The sequence below is a fragment of the Octopus sinensis genome, linkage group LG18 (genome assembly GCF_006345805.1).
Source record: "Octopus sinensis linkage group LG18, ASM634580v1, whole genome shotgun sequence".
NCBI lineage: Eukaryota > Metazoa > Mollusca > Cephalopoda > Octopoda > Octopodidae > Octopus > Octopus sinensis.
The window spans coordinates 14,207,835-14,231,585 of record NC_043014.1 but is presented as its reverse complement, the minus strand read 5'-3'; the positions used below and the strand labels follow the sequence as shown (position 1 = coordinate 14,231,585).

The 23,751-nt window shown below is 38.2% G+C and overlaps 1 protein-coding gene and 1 long non-coding RNA gene across 4 annotated transcripts in view; one reads left to right on the top strand and one right to left on the bottom strand.

The window, feature by feature from the left end:
* Window positions 1-5,293: 5,293 nt before the first annotated feature.
* LOC115221786 (cleft lip and palate transmembrane protein 1-like protein) overlaps window positions 5,294-23,751 on the bottom strand; it is a 58,273-nt gene continuing 39,815 nt past the window's right edge. For 2 of the 3 annotated variants that reach the window (XM_036510734.1, XM_029792017.2), the window contains exons 12-18: window positions 23,526-23,576; window positions 17,046-17,128; window positions 16,882-16,916; window positions 15,183-15,238; window positions 11,896-11,940; window positions 9,664-9,779; window positions 5,294-7,525 (exon numbers count right to left, since the gene is read on the bottom strand). In XM_036510734.1, coding sequence (XP_036366627.1) covers window positions 7,426-7,525; window positions 9,664-9,779; window positions 11,896-11,940; window positions 15,183-15,238; window positions 16,882-16,916; window positions 17,046-17,128; window positions 23,526-23,576 — 486 coding nt within the window. In that variant the 3' untranslated portion in view covers window positions 5,294-7,425. The remainder of the gene's footprint in view (window positions 7,526-9,663; window positions 9,780-11,895; window positions 11,941-15,182; window positions 15,239-16,881; window positions 16,917-17,045; window positions 17,129-23,525; window positions 23,577-23,751) is intronic. The other variant, XR_005002794.1, reaches the window with a different exon arrangement.
* On the top strand, window positions 11,156-22,450 carry LOC118766883. Its single transcript, XR_005002795.1, has 3 exons — window positions 11,156-11,238; window positions 12,703-12,706; window positions 22,440-22,450. It is a non-coding gene; the product is annotated as an uncharacterized LOC118766883 (long non-coding RNA).

The window sequence follows — 23,751 nt, the reverse complement described above, 5'->3', positions numbered from 1 at the left end:
ACAGAAAGAATTTTAAAATTTTATCACTATTTCATTGACTATTGCAACCTGCAGAGTATTTTTGCATTATATATGTAATGCGTGTGTGTAATAATTCAATTATGTACTTTATTCTGTTTTGTTATTCACATAATGTCCTTGTCCATGGAAAAATTGTCTAGCATGAAATCAATTATGAGGTAAAAAACAAGGTTGAGACCAGTGAGTTACATGATTTCAAACTTGCCAACAAGGGAGCATGTACAACATTGTCACTTAACCTGCTAGAGATAGCAGTCAAATCTCTCTCTCTCTCAAATCCCTTACACAATCTCAGAGAAGGACATATTGCATGTCATGTGGTTTTGACTGTGCTGTGTAGAAAAAAAAGACAGTATTGTACAGTCACCACAACTAGAACTACTTCAAACATGGAGGTGCTTAATAAGGGACGACCAAGGGTTAAACCAGAACAACACAACATGATTTGAAGTGTCGATAAAGCAGGGGGTGGTAGCGACCCCTGTTGTACTCTTTCGCCACAACTTTTTCTCACTGTCTCTTCCTGTTTCTTGAGTAACGCTGCGATGGACTGGCGTCCCGTCCAACTGGGGGGGAACACATACGCCACAGAAACTGGGAAACCGGGCCCATGAGCCTGGTTAGGCTTGAAAAGGGCGTATAAATATAAAATATAACTATTTAGTTACTGAGAGATGAAATTAGAAAAATGTGTTTGTTGTTGGTTAATGAAGTTCTCTTATTAAGTAGAGAGACCTTTCAAAAACCTGAGATCAATGAGAAAATTCATTTAACCCTTAAGCATTCGGATTATTGTCAAATGTAATGCTAATTTATTCACATCGTTTTGAATTAATCATGCAATATCTCATAGATTCAAGATCTCAATGATGTGATTGTGTATAATTTTACAATGACATTGTAGGGTAGGTGTGAGAGGCTGGATCTGAGTTTTTTTCAACATAAAACAGGTAAAATATTTTGGCTGGATATGTCCGGTTTAAACACCAAGGCTATAGCAGAAGACACTTGCCCAAAGTGTCATGCAGTGGGACTGAACCAGGAACCATGTGGTTTGGAAGCAAGCTTCTTACCACACAGCCCACCTTTTATTTTTTATTTATTGCTTAGTCAAGAGGGAAGACAAGTGCCCATGAGCCCTTAAAGGGCCTTGCAGATTGGTGGGAAGGAAGGAAGAAGGTATTATCAAGTCAGAGACCTGATCCAAATGCTTGCAACAGAATGAGTTCCATGAAAGGTAGCCCAAGAACCAGGTGATGGTGTTAAACTGAGCAACAGGTTATGTTCACCATTGATATAGGACACAGCAGGATTTGAACTCAGAATGCAAAGAGCCAGAACAAACACCACCAGGTATCCTATCTGATGCTCTAACAATTCCATCTACCATCTTAGACTGAGTACTTTTATTTACCTACCCTAGCAGAAAAAAGGGCAAAGATGACCTCAGCTTGATTTGAACTCAGAACACAAAGAATAAATTATTAGGCACAGGAGTGGCTGTGTGGTAAGTAGCTTGCTAACCAACCACATGGTTCCGGGTTCAGTCCCACTGCTTGGCATCTTGGGCAAGTGTCTTCTGCTATAGCCCCGGGCCGACCAATGCCTTGTGAGTGGATTTGGTAGACGGAAACTGAAAGAAGCCTGTCGTATATATGTATATATATATGTATGTGTGTGTATATGTTTGTGTGTCTGTGTTTATGCCTCTAGCATTGCTTGACGATGCTGGTGTGTTTACGTCCCTGTCACTTAGCGGTTCGGCAAAAGAGACCGATAGAATAAGTACTGGGCTTATAAAGAATAAGTCCTGGGGTCGATTTGCTCGACTAAAGGCGGTGCTCCAGCATGGCCACAGTCAAATGACTGAAACAAGTAAAAAAGTAAAAGAGTAAAAAGAGTAATACTGGGTACTAAAAGATGCTTAATCCAGCATCTGTGAGCAACAGAAGGAGAAACTGGATGGAGAATGGTCAATAGTTCATGCCTATTATGACAGTGTTTACATAGATAATTGTTACCTTCATTCATATAGGTGCAGGTATGGCTGTGTAGCTGAGAAGCTTGCTTTCTAACCATGTGGTCTTGAGTTTAGTCTCACTGCTCAGCACTTTGGGCAACTATCCTCTTTATAGCCCTGGGCCAACCAAAACCATATGACTGCATTTGATAGACAGAAATTGAAAGAAGCCCATTGTATATCTATATGTGTGTGTGTGTGTGTGTGTGTGTGTGTGTGTGTGTGTGTGTGTGTGTGTGTATGCACCCTTGTTTAAACATAATGTGATGGTTGTAAATGGGTATTGTTGTCATACAAATGAGATTTTACATTTCCAGTCTTCCATGAAAAGAAAGGAAAAAAGCCATGCCTAGCTTTGGGAAAATATTACCTTGCTTAGAAACAGGAGAAGGTTGATGACAGGAAGAGCATCCAGCCATGGAAAAGCATGCCTCAACAAATTCCGTCTGACCCATACAAACATACAAAAGCAGACATTAAATGATGGTGATGATGATGATGAGTCCTAATTTCCATGGTGAAGAAACAAGAATTCATATTTTTTCTTAATATCATATTTTCACGTGTTCTATAATACTAACATCTTCAAGTTTTGGCACAAGACCAGTAGTTTCAAGGGAGCAGGTAAGTCAACCCCAGTATTCAACTGGTACTTATTTTATCGCCCCCCCCCCCCCCAAGGAAAAGCAAAAGTCAAGCTCAGAGGAATTTGAACCCAGGATGTCAAGAGCTGGAGGAAATACCACTAAGTATTTGGTCCAATTCACTAATGATTCAATCAGTTAGCCACCATCCCCAACAACACTAATAATAGTTATTTTATACGCAAAATCCTAAAAGAAATAAAGACATTTTCAAACACCTTTTGTTACATGAAACAACAAGAGTTTCTTTCTCAGAGGAAAAAAAATGCATAAAATTCATTCTAAACATCACAGAAATTATTCAAAATGTGACAGAGATGATTAAATACTAACCTAAAGATGTTCGTTTTTCTGATACTATTAATATACGAGAAAGGCATGAACAGCACAACAAACCATTTCTAACAAGCTATAACACTCACCAGCTAGTAGAACTTGTACCAATGTAAAAATATAATATTATGCTACAACTGCATCAAAACGTTACAATTTAATCAATGCTGCATAATTATACAAAGTTACAGTGTAAAACTAAGTTGAGCCTGCATAGAATTCTTTAACCTTTTAACTGCAAAATTAAATTTTGTGGTTATTTCTGTAATGATGTTAACTATCTACCAACTAACAGAATTGGTATTTTCTGCAAGTCACATTGCTTCGATAACTTCGACATAACAGAAAATCGTTCCTAACATGACATTCCTGAACAAAAGACAGATTGGTATATAAAACTGGTTTCTACAGTTAAAGGTAATGAAATTTTGAATGGATATATCTGCTTTCTGCAGTAAAAGGGCTTAAAACTAATGTGATTTTCTTTTAAATGATAATGATTCCTGTGCCATTCTTCTTATAGTTTGGAAGTTTTCACTTTTAATCATTAGTTATTTTCAAGAACTCTCTCTCTCTCTCTCTCTCCCTCTCACCCTCTCTCCTTGACCAAAAGCATTCTACCATTGTCTCTGATAGCTCAAAAGATTTTTTTCCCAATTCTCAAACAATTTCAATGATTTAGCACCAAAAACATATGTAAATAAATAATCAGAAAATATGTTACTTCTAAACCAAAGTATAAAAGCGTTCCTGAATAAACAGCTTCATGACATTTCAAATAAAAATCCACATTTTGCAGCAGTTTCAATTTATATATATATATACACACACACACACACATATATACACCTTATATATGCTGCTTCCCTGGATGAAATTCCGATTTTAAAAAACAAACATTAAATCTGGTCTCCTTCATCAAACTGAATTTGAAAAAAAAAAGAAGAGAAAAAGTAGGACATTTTTCCAAATTCATTAAAAGATTTAAAGAGCATCAAAATGCTGATTCTTTCGTACCAAAGTCCCAACTATAGATTAAGAATTGCTACTGGCCAAGGGATGTAGATGTGGTCCCATTGGTCAAAGAGTTAAGAGGGGTTATTTTTATAAAGACATCAATATTTTGGCTGTGTTGCATACAAAAACAAACCTACATACACTTAGCTCTTCCAGGCCCAGTCCACCTAGGAGTAAAATAGGTAATCACAGAGAAGTGCAACGTTGTGTATGTCGGGAGAGTGTTTTGTTTAACTTGCAGTGCTGAGTTCAAATTTTGCTGCCTTGCTGTGTGGGCAAAAAGTTATCAACAGACTGGCTCTCGTGACATTGTGTTGAGACGGTTAAGAGAGAGAGAGAGAGTGAGAATGAATGATTGAAAGAAAGGAAGAAAGAAAGTGAAAATAAAAGAAGAGGGAAATGTTATTCACACACATGAATGCCATGGACAATGAAATAAACTTCAGTATATCCCATCCCATGTGCAAAATACTTCTTAGAAACCGATATCACACACACACACACACACACACACACATATAAATGGTCACAAGTACACATATATTTTGACATGCGTGTGCACACACACACACACACACAAGGTGTGAGAGGTATTTGAGATATTTAATTAATTTCGTGGTTATTTCTGTAACGATGTTAACTATCTACCAACTAACAGAATTGGTATTTTCGGCAAGTCACATTGCTTCACAATATCTTCTGACATTCTAAGCCAATATATCTAAACCAGTTACAAGCTCTCTCATGACAGATAAAATGCTAACACAAGAAAATGGAAAGACATGCAGCCTCACAGTTGCCGTATGTGCAGAACACAGTGATATAGAAATTGCCAACTTGCTAAATGTTGCAAGATCTTTTGTACACAAAATTCAGAATTGGAAGACTCTGGTAGGAATGTTTCAACTGTATCAAAGACAAAAAAAAAAAGAAAAACAGTCTAAAATATTCAGACAATATAAGGACAATGCAGTCCATCCAATGTGTTCAAAACATATCAATAATGAGCCCAAAAAATCAATGAGGGCCATCACTAAGAACCTGAGATAAAGGAGTGGACTATGAGAATGCTGGTGCATGAGAACATTTAATATAAATCCTATGTACTGAGGAGAAGTCAATTCATGTCTGTAAAGACATAGGAAAACCATTTAACCCTTTCGTCACTGTATATATTTTGAGATGCTCTGTGTTTCTTTCAATTATTTTAAATATAACAAAGAATTTAGTAAAATAGCTTAGTTTTAAGCTAGTGTAAGGAACATAAATTGTGACTAAGGTTTAGTGGAAAATTTTAATTCAAAACTTATGAAAACAAGATATTTGTACCACAGAGCCAGAGGTGGTTTCAACCAGGTTAGTAACGAAAGGGTTAATCTGTGCCAAGAGGTTACTTAACATGGTTAAAAACTCTCACAAACATGGCATGTTTCGGTTCTTCTCTGATAAGAAATACTTCAACAAAGATCAAAAGTCCAACAGGAGAAATGACAGATGCCCCAAAGAGTGATGCACACTAAGTTACCAGCAACTGTGATGGTTTCAGGAGGGGTCAGTGACAAAGGTCATGTCATGTCACCTCACAGCTTTCCACAGGCTCTTAGCATCAATGCTGCTGGATGGATGAAGTACATAGTGGATGGTCATATGTGTTTCACTCCGACTCAGCACCTTCTCACAAAGACCACACAACCCAAGAAATTATGCCAGGCAAACATAATGATTGTGTATCACCAAACTTGTGGCCTCCAAATTCATCAAATTTAAATCCTATGGATGACTATATTTGGAGCATTAGCTGGAAGGGAGACTAACCGAAATCTTCACAGCACCACAGATTCCCTGAAGGCTGCCATTGTCCAGGTGATTTCAAAATGAATAATGACCATTTAATGAGGCATGTCAATGATTCTGGTCCAGCATTGGAGCAGTCATCAAAGCTGAACGTAGATTCATGGAATAATCTTACAAGAAAGCTTATATCGAGAACATGTGCACAATTCTTAATTGAAATACATTTGATTAATTTATTAAGTCAGCAAATATGTCCTCAAATGCCTCTTGTATTTTTTAAGCTTAATTAGCAGTTTCTCCGTCCCTCTTTCCCCACACCTATTTCTTTACTACCCACAAGGGGCTAAACACAGAGGGGACAAACAAGGACAGACAAATGGATTAAGTCGATTATATCGACCCCAGTGCATAACTGGTACTTATTTAATCGACCCCGAAAGGATGAAAGGCAAAGTCAACCTCGGCGGAATTTGAACTCAGAACATAGCAGCAGACGAAATACCGCAAAGCATTTCACCCGGCGGGCTAACGTTTCTGTCAGCTAGCCCTCTTTCCCCACACCACCAACTCTCTGCCAATAACCCAGACTCATCAATATATTTATACTCTATCACTTTCCGATCCCAGACATTCCTCATCCCAAATGTATGTTCGTTGATTGATTGAATCAAAAGAACTAAATGAATTCATAGGTTAAAAGTCTGTTCACAATATCTTCTGACATTCTAAGCCAAAAGTATTATTACAAAACACAAGTCTGCTTCATTGAAACATCACACATTAGGAGAATGCATCATAGCTTTTTCACTTTCAAAATCTTGGTTGATTTGCCATGGCTACTTCTACAAAAGTTTGTGATACTGTGTTAGACAATGAGTCGATGAGGGAGACACTACATGATTGGTTGACCTGCTAAATGATGTAGCCCTTGATATACAAAAAAGACAAGGTGGTTACTGCTGGAATATCTATGATCGTAGGTACGCTCAATCAGGTTTGACCTGGGGTAAACAACAATAACAACAGTGTGGATAGTCTTTGGAATGTCTCGCAAAAACAGCAAATTCTGTTGTTTTGAAGACACACACACAAAAAAATATATAAATATAAATAAATATAGGAGACTGACAATAATTACATTTGAAATGGCCTCGTATGGAGGAGGAGAAGGAGGAAAAAGATGATGTAGGAGACATGACAAAAAAACACGAAATTCTGAATACCAGGAATGGGTTCCCTCCTTTGCGTTGTTTTCTCTGTAAGCAGGACAGCAACACTGCACCGACTAAAGTACAGCTTCTTAAGAAAGATATTTTCGAGAGAGAGAGAGAAAAGTAAGAGATAATATGATACAGAGGCCAAGAGGGAGAGAGTAAAAGAGAAAATGTGACACAAGGAAGAGGGGAAAATAAGGGCAATAAAGAGGAGACTTATTACAGACAATAACAAACATATAAGTCGATACACAAATCAGGGAAGAAGTGTTCTTGGTAAGGGTGGATTTTTTTGTTTGTTTTGTTTTTTGTGCATCGTTTTGGAAAATTCCTGTGGCTGGCAGAACCAAACAACAATATTTCAGAGTCACTTAAACATCTCTTATTCATCTTTCTTCTTCTTCTTTGAATCAGTTTTGACTTTGTCTTCTTCATAAGACATACCATATTCGTTGACTCTGGTCTTATCCACAGGATATAACCTAGAAAATAAAATACATCATCAATGAAGTCTTAAAATAAGGAGGTGAAACAGGGGTCAAAAAAGTATGCTCTTTACTCTTTTTACTCTTTTACTTGTTTCAGTCATGTGACTGTGGCCATGCAGGAGCACCACCTTTAGTTGAGCAAATCAACCGCAGGACTTATTCTTTGTAAGCCTAGTACTTATTCTATTGGTCTCTTTTGCCGAACCACTAAGTTACAGGAACGTAAACACACCAGCATCGGTTGTCAAGCAATGTTGAGGGCACAAACACAGACACAAACACCTATACACACATACATATATATATATACATATATATACATATATATATATATATATATATATATATATATATATATGTGTGTGTGTGTGTGTGTGTGTGTGTGTATAGATAGATAGATATATACGATGGGCTTCTATCAGTTTCCATCTACCAATCCACTCACAAGGCTTTGGTCGGCCCGAGGCTATAGTAGAAGACACTTGCCCAAGGTTCCATGCAGTGGGACTGAACCCGGAACCATGTGGTTCGTAAGCAAGCTACTTACTACACAGCCACTCCTATGCCTATATATCAAATATCTTTATACAATAATTCTTCTATCTTTTCACTTCAGTGGTTTCACTGGAGATTAAATAAGAAATGATTAGTTCACTTCATAGAGGAACTTAAAATAACAGCATTGGACTAAAAACCCATTTTGGACAGCAAAAAACATTTGGTTATTCAGCAATTTTGTGGAATCGTCTTTCTCAGACTCAAGAGACTACCAAGAGAAAGACCAAGAACTACTACAACCAATGATATTCCAATGTTAACACCTGACATGAAGTTGTTATATAACCTAATAAACCAGTACACCACTGGTTATGATGGTGGATGTTCCAGTTGATCCGATCAATGGAACAGCCTACTCATAAAATTAATGAGTAAGTGGCTGAGGATTCCACAGACATAGGTATCCTTTATGTAGTTCTCAGGGAGATTCAGTGTGACACAGAATGTGACAAGGCTGGCCCTTTGAAATACAGGTATTACTCATTTTTGCCAGCTGAGTGGACTGGAGCAATGTGAAATAAAGTGTCTTGCTCAAGGACAGAACACACCAGCAGGAATCGAACTTACAGCCTAATAAACTGGCACTCCACTGGTTACAATGATGAATGTTCCAGCTGAACCAATCAATGGAACAGCCTGCTCTTGAGATTAATGAGCAAGTGGCCGAGAATTCCACAGACATACTCTCTTTTACTTGTTTCAGTCATTTGACTGTGGCCATGCAGGAGCATGGCCTTTAGTTGGGCAAATCGAGCCCAGGACTTACTCTTTGTAAGCCGAGTACTTATTCTATTGGTCTCTTTTGCCGAACCGCTAAGTTATGGGGACATAAACACACCAGCATCGGTTGTCAAGCGATGTTGGGGGGACAAACACAGACACACAAACATACACACACACATATATATATATATATAAATAGACATATATACGACGGGCTTCTTTCAGTTTCCGTCTAGCAAATCCACTCACAAGGCTTTGGTCGGCCCAAGGCTATAGTAGAAGACACTTGCCCATGGTGCCACGCAGTGAACCCAGAACCATGTGGTTGGTAAGCAAGCTACTTACCACACAGCCACTCCTGTGCCTATGGGTGTATCAGTTGATCTACAGTTGATCTTAACTACATTAAGGATACATATCCTTAATGTAGTTCTCAAGCAGATTCAGTGTGACACAGAATGTGACAAGGCTGGCCCTTTGAAATACGGGTACAACTCATTTTTGCCAGCTGAGTGAACTGGAGCAGCATGAAATAAAGTGTCTTGCTCAAGGACACAAGGCACCACCAGGAATCGAACTTATGACCTTACAATCGTGAACCGAATAACCTAACCACTAAGCCACCTAATATATACCCCTCAATTATATGAGTGGTGTATGAAAAGTTTTGAGCCTTGAAATCTTGTACCTTCATCAGAAGCCTTGTACCCAGTTTTGTTTTTTGAGGCTCAAGACTTTTCATACATCCCTCATATGTACTTACTGTAGCTAAGAGAACAAAAAAAGAAGGAAAGTGATGCAGGAAGAAACCCCAGCAAACTATGAGAGATGGCATGTAGGTATGAACTCACCATCTTTGGTAAAGATAAATCAAAAATACAACATCGTCTCTGAAACATGCGAGTCTGTGAGCTGTTGGCATTGTAATGATAAAGGCAAACACGTCATCAATGAAGGTGTTGAAGGCCTGCAAAGAAAGAAATAGGGAGAGAAAATTCAAGGATAGGGGAAAAAAAACACATTGGATAATTTCATCCAAGATACACTGTGTTAAATAAATAAATAAAAAGATCAAATGGAAATTGTAGTGCCAGTGGCACATAAAAAGCACCAACCAATCATGGCCGTTGCCAGCCTCCCTGGCACCTGTGCCGGTGGCATGTAAAAAAGCACCCACTACACTTACAGAGTAGTTGGCATTAGGAAGGGCATCCAGCTGTAGAAACACTACCAGATCAGACTGGAGCCTGGTGCAGCCTCCTGGCTTCCCAGACCCCAGTTGAAACGCCCAACCCATGGAAAGCAGACGTTAAACGATGATGATGATGATGGTAGCTTTTATATTTTGTATTTTACTAGTTTCAGTCAATAGGCCACAGCCATTCTGGGCATCACCTTCAAGGATTTTAAATGACTGAATTGACCCCAGTACTCATGTTTTTTTTAAGGAAGTGTTCTTGTATTTTTTTTTTGTAAGTCTGGTATTTATTCTAATGGTCTCTGTGCCTAAACCACTAAGTTATAGGGATATATGCACACCAGCACCAGTTGTCGAAATGTGGGGAGGTGGATGTTTACAAAAGCCACTCCTACGCCTATAAGGAAAATACTGAAACATTTCTTTTAGCCCTTTGCCTATCCTTTTGTCACGTGATATACGGGACATATTTTCTTGGCATCCAGTAAATCACATACAAAACATATTCCTCATGTTTTTCAGCCACAAGAGTAACTTGGCTGTTATGAGACAAAAGTATTATAATACTCGGAATGTGTGAAACATGAGCTAACTAAAAGGTGTGCAAACACGCATGGAATGTTTAGGACAAACTTATGAAAATGCTTTGGGCAAGCAAAGGATTAAAGGACATCAGCAAGGACCTCTGCTTCTTATTAACCCTTTACCAGTCCTGTGTATCCCAGATGATACATAAAACATATTTCCCTGGCGTCCATACATCATATATGATACACATTTCCAAACAGCACAGCTCCTGACTTTCGGAAACATTTTTTCATGCTAAGAGTTGCTGAAGTATGGAACAAACTGGTGGCATCAGTTGTTAGTTGTCGGAGCACTGCATCCTTCAAAACTTCCATGCTTCCTGAGATTCGCCAACACTACACCTGATTTTCTCCCCTCCATACACACACACAAGCATGTATCACTTCCTAGACATTTGTACATTACTGCATATGCTTTATAGGCACTTTTGACAAGTTGTGGTGCACCTGAGCACTGTATACAATAATTTCATCATCATTCTTCTTCTTATTATTATTTTTTTTTTTTTTTGTTCAATGACCAGAGCAACTGGAAACTTTATATATTAATCAGAATGCATAAAACATGGGCTAACTAAATGTCTGAAAACAAGTGCTGATGTTTAGGACAAAATTATGAAAATGCTTTGGATAGGCAAACGGTTAAAAACAAAGTTATGTAACTCACATATTGTTATATTTTGGGATACTCTCTCTCTCTCTCTTTATTCTTTTACTTGTTTCAGTCATTTGACTGTGGCCATGCTGGAGCACCGCCTTTAGTCGAGCAAATCGACCCCAGGACTTATTCTTTGTAAGTCGAACTGCTAAGTTACAGGAACATAAACACACCAGCATCGGTTGTCGAGCAATTTTGGGGGAACAAACACAGACACAAAAGCATATACACACACATACACATATACATACATATATACATATATACGACGGGCTTCTTCCAATTTCCGTCTACCAAATCCACTCAGAAGGCTTTGGTCAGCCTGAGGCTATAGTAGAAGACACGTGCCCAAGGTGCCATGCAATGGGACTGAACCCGGAACCATGTGGTTCGTAAGCAAGCTACTTACCACACAGCTACTCCTACGCCTATGGTCGTTGATTGTTTTTTTGGGTGGAGGGGGCAAATAAATACACACACTATATATTCGTTCTTCACTTGTTAAATAAGTGAAGAATGATGTGTATGTTTATTTGGCAAGAAAAAAAATGACCATCCCAAAATATAACAATATTTGTTTCAATACACGGTTTCACATCAGGAATCTTGCAAAACAAATTCATAAACATATGTAACTCACCTTATACATAAATGCTCTCCATGGAAGATGAGCCACTGATTTTAACTGTAAAAAGAAAAATACATATATTAATGACGGTTTCAAATTTTGGCACAAGGTCAGCAATTTTGAAGGGGAGGAAGCAGGTCGTTTACATCAATACCAGTACTTTTATTGACCCCAAAAGGATGAAAGACAACGTCACCCTCAGCAATATTTGAATTCAGAATATAAAGAGCCGGAAGAAATTAAGCTAAGCATTTTGTCTGGCATGCTAACAATTCTGCCAGCTTGCCATCTTGGATAAAACAGAAAGAATGATAGAACAAAACAATAAATTATGAAAGTAAATATCCAGAGTTAACCCTTTCGTTACCAACCTGCCTGAAACCGCCTCTGGCTCTCTAGTACAAATATCTTGTTTTTGAAAGTTTTGAATTAAAATCTTCTATCAAACCTTAGTCACAATTTATGTTCCTAACATTAGCTTAATGATAACTAAGTTATTTTACTAAATTCTTTGTTATATTTAAAATTAATTGAAAGAAACACAGACCATTTCAACAGAAATATGGTAACAAAAGGGTTAACAAATGGTTAATTTAACCCTTTTGATACTAACTCAGCTGAAACCGGCTCTGGCTCTCTAGTACAAATATCTTGTTTTTATAAGTTTTGAATTAAAATCTTCCACCAAACCTTAGTCACAATTTATGTTCCTAACATTAGCTTAATGATAACTAAGTTATTTTACTAAATTCTTTGTTATATTTAGAATTAATTGAAAGGAACACAGAGCATCTCAAAAGAAATATGGTAACAAAAGAGTTTTGTAGAATTGGTAGAGCGTTGAACAAAATTTCCGTTGTATTCAGATACAACCCTTTACATTCTGAGTTCAAATACTGCCTAAGTTAACTTTGGTTATCATCCTTTTGAGCAAATAAAAAATAGTACCAGGCAAGTACTGGAATTGGCTAATAAATTTCCAGTCCAAGAGAGAATTGTTAGAATTTGTTCTTTCTGTTCTGAGTTCCAATTCTAAAGAACTGGAAGAAATTCTGCTAAGCATTTTGTCCCTTAGGGCTTTTCTGAATGGTAAACCTAACGAAAAATTACCTTGAATTTTTTTTTAGTAATGTGCCCACCTGATGATGAGCCATATCTCATGTGGCCCACTTTTCAACCTACTTCTTAAAAAAAATTACCCATACCTGATTTAGTCATTTGACATGCCAGAAATAGCAGCCAAATCCCTTTTAAATCACATCCTACCATCTCAAATAATGAAGGAAATATTAGACATTGCTATCAAAGATACACTATGAATGGATAAAAGATGGAATAGTGACAGATGCAATATCTTTGGTCATAGTTTTCTCAATCAAAGCTAACCTGAAGGCTATATAACAACAACACTATCAAGCTTAACTGACACAACTTAACTGAGCACCTTTTCAAACCACACCTGTCTAACACCTGTGGACTTGTTTACAAAGTCAGAAAACAGCACAGCTCTCACGACTTTCAGAAACATTTTTTCACGCTAAGAGTTGCTGAAGTATGGAACAGACTGCCGGCATCAGTTGTTAGTTATCGGAGCACTGCATCCTTCAAAACTTCCTGAGATTCACCAACACTACACTTGATTTTCTCCCCTCCATACACACGCAAGCATGTATCTGACTCATACACTGTTCACTTCCCAGACATTTGTACATTACTGCATATGCTTTATACGCACTTTTGACAAGTTGTGATGCACCTGAGCACTGTATACAATAATTTCTTGATTATTATTTAAATTACCATATCATTATGATAACCAAAACAATCATTAAAACTTTTGGATAATCTTTCTTATTGTCTACTTATAACATCATTTCACAAAGAAATATCCTTCCAAAGAACCCTACTTCAGAGTCTATGAATTCTTCTTAATCAATTTCCTCATTATCATCACCAACATTTAGTATCCACTTTTCCATGCTTGCATGGGTCAGATGGAATTTGTTCAGGCAGGTTTTTCAACAGCCAAATGCCCTTCCTGTTGCCAACCTCCACCTGTTTCTAAGCAATGTAATATTTCTCCAGGATCAGACATGTTTTCACTGAAGACTTGAAATGAACAACACCGCCAGTATAACAGTGACACTCATTTACAACTTTAGCACAAAGTCAAGCCAAAGAGACAAACACACACCCACACTCATGCACACACATACACACATATGTGTATGTGTGGACGCAAACATACATAGATTCATACATGCATGTAAAGGGCTTCTTTCAGTTTCTATCTACTAATTCCCCTCATAAGGCTTTAGTAGGCCACAGGGTTATAATAAAAGATGCTTGCCTAAGATGTCACACAGTGAGACTGAACCTGAACCCCCATGGTTGGAAAGCAAACTTCTTAACCACACAACTGAGATCCCCTTCGGTTACGACACAGACCATGGGATTGCACCTAGAAAGTTACCCTCCCAGGCACAAGTCCAGGCAAGGTTGTTAATTGAAAGACTAGCAGTTGCCCAAGTAAACCAGTCCCCCCCTCTCCATGTCATTATATGTACATAGGGTAAAGGATAAAGACCTCCTTTGGTCATTATTGACCATGGGATTGCACCTAGAAAGTTACCCTCCGAGGCACAAGTCCGGGCACGGTTGTTTATGGAAGACCAGCAGTCACCCATGCATACCGGCCTCCTCTCTCCACACCACCAGTGTTATCCAAGGGAAAGGCAAAGGGACCGATACAGCTTGGCACCTGTGACGTCGCAACTCATTTCTACAGCTGAGTGAACTAGAGCAATGTGAAATAAAGTGTCTTGCTCAAGAATACAACACGCAGCCCGGTCTGGGATTCGAGCTCACAACCACACGATCGTAAGCTCGACACTCATACCACTGAGCCATGTTTGTTCCTTCTTGAGCCATGCTTGGCTCATAAAGGCCGGTTTCCCGGTTTCCTTGGCGTATAGGTTCCACACCTGGACAGGACACCGGTCCATCGCAGGTGAGCTGCAAGATGCAGGAGGAAAGAGTGAGAGAAAGTTGTGGCAAAAGAGTCAGCAGAAATTTCGCCATTACCTTCTGCCGAAGCCATGTGGAGCTTAGGTGTTTCACTCATAAACACACACATCACCCGGTCTGAGATTCAAACCCACAATCCCTCGACCGCGAGTCCACTGCTCTAACCACTAGGCCATGTGCCTCCACAACCACTGAGCCATGCACCTTCACAACTACTGCACTGGAAATAACAACAGTTAATATAAATAGTAATGAGTAATTTGAAACTGTACCTTGTAGTTTACAAAGAGTTGTGGTAACATGAAGAGAAAGCCAAACAAATAAACACCTGCAAATAAATAAAAACACAGTGAAAGCATCATCATTTTAGTGTCCACCTTTCCATGCTCGCATGGATTGGGCAGAATTTGTTGAAGCAGATTTTCTACAGTCAGATGCTCTTCCTGTCACCAACCCTCACCTGTTTCCAAGCAAGGTAAAATATTTCCACATGGTCAGGCATGTTTACATGGAAAATTGGAAACAAAGGACACCACTTGCATGATGGTGATATTTGTTTACAACTATCAAGTTATGTCACAGCAAGGAGAATTACTACTTTTATATATTTCCTATTTGGAAATAAATAAATATATTTTACTTTTGAAGTAGGGACATATATTGATAAACCCGTCACTTATAACTTACTTATAAGTGTTATCATTATACATAAATCCAGACTCCAGCTACATAAACGTCATAGCAAGAAATATATTCTCTGAAACGCTAACGGACATTTTATGCATGCATGTATGTTGAAGATAAATAAATCCAGGGTTTTTATAACTGCTCAACTTGGCTTTAAAGAACTGAAATCACATATAAATATTCTTTAACTAATTTTCAGAATTCCTATATGAGCAGTTATTTCAACCAATGGGAAAACGACAATCATATTTCTTCAGCAATACGACATTACGTCATATTGCCAGCTACCACAAATTGGCAGTACTATTTGAAAATGGCTGCACGCTACACTGTAAGTAACTCCACATTGAAGTACTGCCCAGGTCAGTGGAGATGGTGCTGCTGCTGCTTCCCACACTAATACTCTAGGCCAGTAGCTCTCAAACAGTGCACTGCAGCACACTGATGCACACAAGAAGGGTCAAGCTGCACTGTGGATGTTTAAAAATATGATTTAAGCTTAAGGAAATCCATGCTAATATTCTTTTATTCTTTTACTTGTTTCAATCATTTGACCGCAGCCATGCTGGAGCACCACCTTTAATCGAGCAAATCGACCCCAGGACTTATTCTTTTGTAAGCCTGGTGCTTATTCTATTGGTCTCTTTTGCCAAACTGGTCAGTTAGAGGAATATAAACACACCAGCATCAATTGTCAAGCGATGCTGTGGGGACAAACCCAGACACACACATCGTCATCATCATCGTTTAATGACGGGCTTCTTTCAGTTTCCCGAGGCTATAGTAGAAGACACTTGCCCAAGGTGCCATGCAATGAGACTGAACCCGGAACCATATGGTTCGTAAGCAAGCAACTTACCACACAGCTACTCCTACGCTTTGGAAAGATTCAATCACTAACATGTTTCAACTATAAGTTCATAGATGTATTCTTTTTTCTCACTCTCCTTTTCATCGTGACAGTGGTGGACCCTACTCCTCTGAAGTAGTGACCAGTTTACTCTAGCTACCAACAACAGATCCTTAACTCAACATGGCAGCTCAGCATTCTAGAAATAGCATCCAAACACCCTCAAATAATTCCCTGCTATCTTAAAACTGGAAACATTGGATAAGATAGTTCTAGAAGAATCACCCAAGAAAAACATTTTTTATTCAGATATATTTAAGTCAACGGTACATAACATACCAGCATAAACAAAAAAACACTAACAAGAGTGTTTCAATAAAACTGCAGCAGTCTCACTATAAAATAAAAAAGAAGCGAAAAAAAATATATCTTACCATTTACTAGAGAATTGATAAACCAGGAATACCAACTGAAATTACAGAATTAATTTTGTCTTAATCAAATCATAAAGGCAATAGGATTAGAAAGAGAAACAAAATTAGAAAATAAGCATTTATTTATTTATTCATTGTAAAAGAAATCAACATCAGATTCTTACCTTTTATATTGGATGTATATTAAGGAATATATAGCACCACATATACATAGAGGATAGAGTACATATGACAAATACTTCATAGCCTGAAGAACAAATTGAAATAATGAATAAAAAGATTAGTAAATGAATTCTGGACGATAAAATAATGAAACAGTTCTATATTTAAGAGATGAGGAATTATGTACATTATTTACATTCGATGGATATTTGTCCTCATATTGTTTGTTGTTAACACAATGTTTCGGCTGATATACTCTCCAGCCTTCTTCAGGTGTCTTGGGGAAATTTCAAACCTAGGTTCTCATTCCTAAGGTATTTTTCAATGTTATTACTATTATTATTATTATTAGTGTTCAGGTCACTGCTTGGAATCAAACTCAGAATCTTGGGGTTAAGAGCGCGGGCTACTAACCCCAAGATGTAAAAGTGCTCAAAATGATACCACATTTTCCATTAGTTTTCCATTATTGGATTTATCTGGATTTGTTGATGTACTAATATAATAATAGTAATAATAATAATAATAATAATAATAATAATAATAGAAAATGCTCAAGAAACTGTTCTGTTAAGGCTGAAAGAAATCGACCTTGTTTGTAATAAATTTCACACCTGGGTTTGCACCTGTGAACAAATTTCACACCTGCACTTATGAAACCACGTTCAGTTAATGAAATTTAATTTTAATATACAACTCAAATATATGATGACAGAACAAGATATTTAATACTTCATTGTATCTAGATAGATAGTATAGTGTTTTGAGTTCAAATTCTAGCACCGTCATTAAAAAAAAACAAAAAAACAATAGCAATGTACACACTTAGAACACAAAACTTCGGTATTAAGAGAAAATGCGATTATTAATGGAGTTATCTCCCTTGCTTAACGATACCAATTGGAATTATCTCCCTTACAACGACTTATAATTTTGTCTTTTTTACAATCTTCACAATTGCTGTCACAAGTTGGGATAGAACGCATCTTCTATATTCTACCTTTTAATTGTTTCATTCAGTGAACAGCGGTCATGCTGGAGTACCGCCTTGAAGGGGGTTTTGGTCAAACAAATCAACAACAGTTGCTAACTAATCAGTGGGACACACACAGATATATACACGTTAGAGAGAGGGGGAGGGAGGGGGAGAGAGAGACGGATAAATAGATAGATAGAGAGAGAGAGAGACAGACAGACAGAGAGACAGACAGACAGACAGACAGACAGATAGACAGACAGACAGACAGACAGACAGACATGCTGGACTTCCACACAGTTTCTGTCTACCAAATTCACTCATAATGCCCAAAGCTATAATAGAAGACATTCACCTAAAGTGGGACTTAACCAAAAACTACATTTTTACAAAGCAAATGTCTTAATCACGCATTCATACTTGTTTTCCATTACCATGATTTGTACTAAGTTCTAGATCTTGCACGGCTCTGAAAAAGGCTGCAGTTGCAACCATGCCATTTTTTTTTATATAGTGTAGTATATAGGCGTAGGAGTGGCTGTGTGGTAAGTAGCTTGCTTAACAACCACATGGTTCTGGGTTCAGCCCCACTGTGTAGCACCTTGGGCAAGTGTCTTCTACTGTAGCCTCGGGTCGACCAAAGCCTTGTGAGTGGATTTGGTAGACGGAAACCGAAAGAAGCCCATCGTATATATATATATATATATATATATATATATATATATATTATATATATATATATAATATATATATTATTATAAAAGGGCTTAGTAAAATAAATTACTTTGCCGCATACTGAACTCATTAGAAATAGCAGCTAAAAAACTTTTTTAAAGCTATTTCTAATACTTAAAGAAAATCTCTCTCATATAGTGTTTGCTTAATTCAACTCACAAAAGTTTGGGGGTAAGGACATCGAAAAATCAAATGCTAAGGTTATTTGAGAACGTACGTTTCAAGATTAGTCAAAACAACACTTCTATCATCAGCTCAGAAATTCCTTGGTTTGGATTTGGAAACACTGAAAATAAGAACATACCCTTTCGAAGATCTGCTCGTAACTAACAGTGCCCACAAATTCAAATAAGCAAGCGAAGAATCTCTGTTCTCCCCTTTCCACCAGCGTGGGTTAAAATCATCAAACACTATGCTTATTTCGGTAAAATCCGAAGCATTAATCAGAGGGAGATAATTAATTTCAACAATTGAGGGCAAAATTAATTAATTATTAATCAATTTCACCAAGGTTCAGTATGCAAGGGACCATCAAGGCGAATTCAAATTATTACATTATATAAAAGGCTTAGTAAAATAAATTACTTTGCCGCCTACTGAACTCATTAGAAATAGCAGCTAAAAAACTTTTTAAAGCTATTTCTAATACTTAAAGAAAATCTCTCTCATATATAGTGTTTGCTTAATTCAACTCACAAAAGTTTGGGGGTAAGGACATCGAAAAATCAAATGCTAAGGTTATTTGAGAACGTACGTTTCAAGATTAGTCAAAACAACACTTCTATCATCAGCTCAGAAATTCCTTGGTTTGGATTTGGAAACACTGAAAATAAGAACATACCCTTTCGAAGATCTGCTCGTAACTAACAGTGCCACAAATTCAAATAAGCAAGCGAAGAATCTCTGTTCTCCCCTTTCCACCAGCGTGGGTTAAAATCATCAAACACTATGCTTATTTCGTAAAATCCGAAGCATTAATCAGAGGGAGATTAATTATAATTTCAACAATTGAGGGCAAAATTAATTAATTATTAATCAATTTCACCAAGTGTTCAGTATGCAAAGGGACCATTCAAGGCGAATTCAAATTATTACATTATATAAAAGGGCTTAGTAAAATAAATTACTTTGCCGCATACTGAACTCATTAGAAATAGCAGCTAAAAAACTTTTTTAAAGCTATTTCTAACAAATAACTACAGAGGTATCAAGCTGTTGGACCAGGTGATGAAGGTTACGGAGAGGGTCATAGCCCAACTAATTAGAGAGAGAGTTAGTTTAGATGAGATGCAGTTTGGGTTTGTGCCAGGGAAAAGTACTACTGATGCTATATTCCTGGTAAGGCAGCTGCAGGAGAAATACCTAGCCAAAGATAAGCCCCTGTACCTGGCTTTTGTTGACATGGAGAAAGCCTTCGACAGGGTCCCCCGATCCCTTATCTGGTGGGCAATGAGAAAACTAGGGATAGATGAATGGTTAGTGAGAGCTGTGCGGGCCATGTATAGGGACGCCGCTAGTAGGGTGAGGGTTGGAAATGAGTACAGTGAAGAATTCCGGGTAGAGGTAGGGGTCACCAAGGCTCAGTACTCAGCCCCCTCCTATTTATCATAGTCCTCCAGGCAATAACGGAGGAATTCAAGACAGGATGCCCTTGGGAGCTCCTCTATGCTGATGACCTTGCTCTAATTGCTGAGTCGCTATCAGAACTGGAGGAGAAGTTTCAGGTGTGGAAACAAGGATTAGAATCGAAGGGCCTCAGAGTCAATCTAGCTAAAACCAAAGTCGTAATCAGTAGGAAGGTAGACAAATCACAAACACCTTCAGGTAGATGGCCTGCTCGATCTGTAGAAAAGGTGTAGGTAGAAACTCTATAAGATGCACCAAGTGTAAGCTATGGACACATAAGAGATGCAGCAATGTCAAAGGAAGGCTAACTAGGAGATGGTTTTTGTATGTGGCAGATGCTCAGGAACAAAAACACTGAAAATGCTCTGAGACCAACTTCCGTCACTTTCCAGGGAGAAAAACTAGAATAGTTGATAGTTTCCGTTACCTAGGTGACCAAGTCAGCAGCGGGGGTGGGTGTGCTGAAAGTGTAACTGCTAGAGTAAGAATAGCTTGGGCAAAGTTCAGAGAGCTCTTACCTCTGCTGGTGACAAAAGGCCTCTCGCACAGAGTGAAAGGCAGACTGTATGATGCGTGTGTACGAACAGCCATGCTACATGGCAGTGAAACATGGGCCGTGACTGCTGAGGATATGCGTAAGCTCGCTAGAAATGAAGCCAGTATGCTCCGATGGATGTGTAATGCCGGTACTCACACTCGGCAGAGTGTAAGTACCTTGAGAGAAAAGCTGGACCTAAGAAGCATCAGTTGTGGTGTGCAAGAGAGACGTTTGCGCTGGTATGGTCATGTGGCGAGAATGGATGAAGATAGTTGTGTGAAAAAGTGCCACACCCTAGCGGTTGAGGAACCTGTGGAAGAGGCAGACCCAGGAAAACCTGGGACGAGGTGGTGAAGCACGACCTTCGAACTTTAGGTCTCACTGAGGAAATGACTAGAGACCGAGACCTCTGGAAGTGTGCTGTGCGCGAGAAGAACCCGGCAGGACAAGTGAGTCCACAACCCCTGGCCTCTACATGGGATGGAGCCAGCCTACGTATGCATACCTTCCCTTCTTGGGACACAAAACTCTACTTGTGAAGACGTGTTGAGGCAAGTGAGGATCAGAATCGAAATCGATCAATGGAAATTGCGGATGTGCTACCAGTGCCGGTGGCATGTCGAAACTCTGCTTGTGAAGACCCATTGAGGCAAGTGAGGATCAGAATCGAAATCGATGAATGGAAATTGCAGATGTGTTACCAGTGCCGGTGGCATGTAAGAGAACTTTCCGTTTCGCGACCGTTGCCAGCACCGCCCCGTTTCGTGTCCGTTGCCAGCCTCGCCTGGCCCTCGTGCCGGTGGCACATAAAAAGCACCATCCGTTCGTGGCCGTTTGCCAGCTCTGTCTGGCACCAGTGCGGGTGGCACGTAAAAAGCACCCACTACACTCACGGAGTGGTTGGCGTTAGGAAGGGCATCCAGCCGTAGAAACACTGCCAGATTTGACTGGGCCTGATGAAGCTTCTGGCTTCACAGACCCCAGTAGAACCGTCCAACCATGCTAGCATGGAAACGGACGCTAAATGATGATGATGATGATGATGAATACTTAAAGAAAATCTCTCTCATAATAGTGTTTGCTTAATTCAACTCACAAAAGTTTGGGGGTAAGGACATCGAAAAATCAAATGCTAAGGTTATTTGAGAACGTACGTTTCAAGATTAGTCAAAACAACACTTCTATCATCAGCTCAGAAATTCCTTGGTTTGGATTTGGAAACACTGAAAATAAGAACATACCTTTCGAAGGGGAGAACAGAGATTCTTCGCTTGCTTATTTGAATTTGTGGGCACTGTTAGTTACGAGCAGATCTTCGAAAGGGTATGTTCTTATTTTCAGTGTTTCCAAATCCAAACCAAGGAATTTCTGAGCTGATGATAGAAGTGTTGTTTTGACTAATCTTGAAACGTACGTCTCAAATAACCTTAGCATTTGATTTTTCAATGTCCTTACCCCCAAACTTTTGTGAGTTGAATTAAGCAACACATATATGAGAGAGAGATTTTCTTTAAGTATTAGAAATAGCTTAAAAAAGTTTTTTAGCTGCTATTTCTAATGAGTTCAGTATGCGGCAAAGTAATTTATTTTACTAAGCCCTTTTATTATGTAAAATTTGAATTCGCCTTGAATGGTCCCTTTGCATACTGAAACTTGGTGAAATTGATTAATAATTAATTAATTTTGCCCTCATTGTTGAAATTATAATTAATCTCCCTCTGATTAATGCTTCGGATTTTACCGAAATAAGCATTGTTTGATGATTTTAACCCACGCTGGTGGAAAGGGGAGAACAGAGATTCTTCGCTTGCTTATTTGAATTTGTGGGCACTGTTAGTTACGAGCAGATCTTCGAAAGGTATGTTCTTATTTTCAGTGTTTCCAAATCCAACCAAGGAATTTCTGAGCTGATGATAGAAGTGTTGTTTTGACTAATCTTGAAACGTACGTTCTCAAATAACCTTAGCATTTGATTTTTCGATGTCCTTACCCCCAAACTTTTGTGAGTTGAATTAAGCAAACACTATATATGAGAGAGATTTTCTTTAAGTATTAGAAATAGCTTAAAAAAGTTTTTTAGCTGCTATTTCTAATGAGTTCAGTATGCGGCAAAGTAATTTATTTTACTAAGCCCTTTTATATAATGTAATAATTTGAATTCGCCTTGAATGGTCCCTTTGCATACTGAACACTTGGTGAAATTGATTAATAATTAATTAATTTTGCCCTCAATTGTTGAAATATATATATATATATATATATATATATCTATATATATATATGTATATATATGTTTGTGTATCTGTGTCTGTCCCCCCACCAACATCGCTTGACAACAAATGGTGGTGTGTTTACATTCCCGCAACTTAGCGGTTCGGCAAAAGAGACCGACAAAATAAGTACTAGGCATACGAGTAAAGGCAGTGCTCCAGCATGGCCAGTCAAATGACTGAAACAAGTAAATGAGTAAAGAGAGAGAGTGTATCTAAAACTACATTATCTACGTCTTCTTCCTTTTGCTTTTATGACCACAGGGCCGACTAACCAGATGCAGATAGACACCTGTCCTTAATTCACATAATACAAAATATTCTAAATGAGACTCACCTCAGAATCAAATTCATTAGTTTGTTTTTCTTTATCTGATACTTTTCCAAACTAAGAAGAAAAAGAAAAAAAGAAACAGAAATGAACATTAGAATTAACAAAGTCATCATCATCATCATCATCATTTTTTTTTTTCCCAGAGAAAACACTTTTCAGCATTTATTTTTGGCTTTTTACATTGAGTTCAAATTCTGCCAAGGTCAACTTCACTTTTCAAGATAAAAAA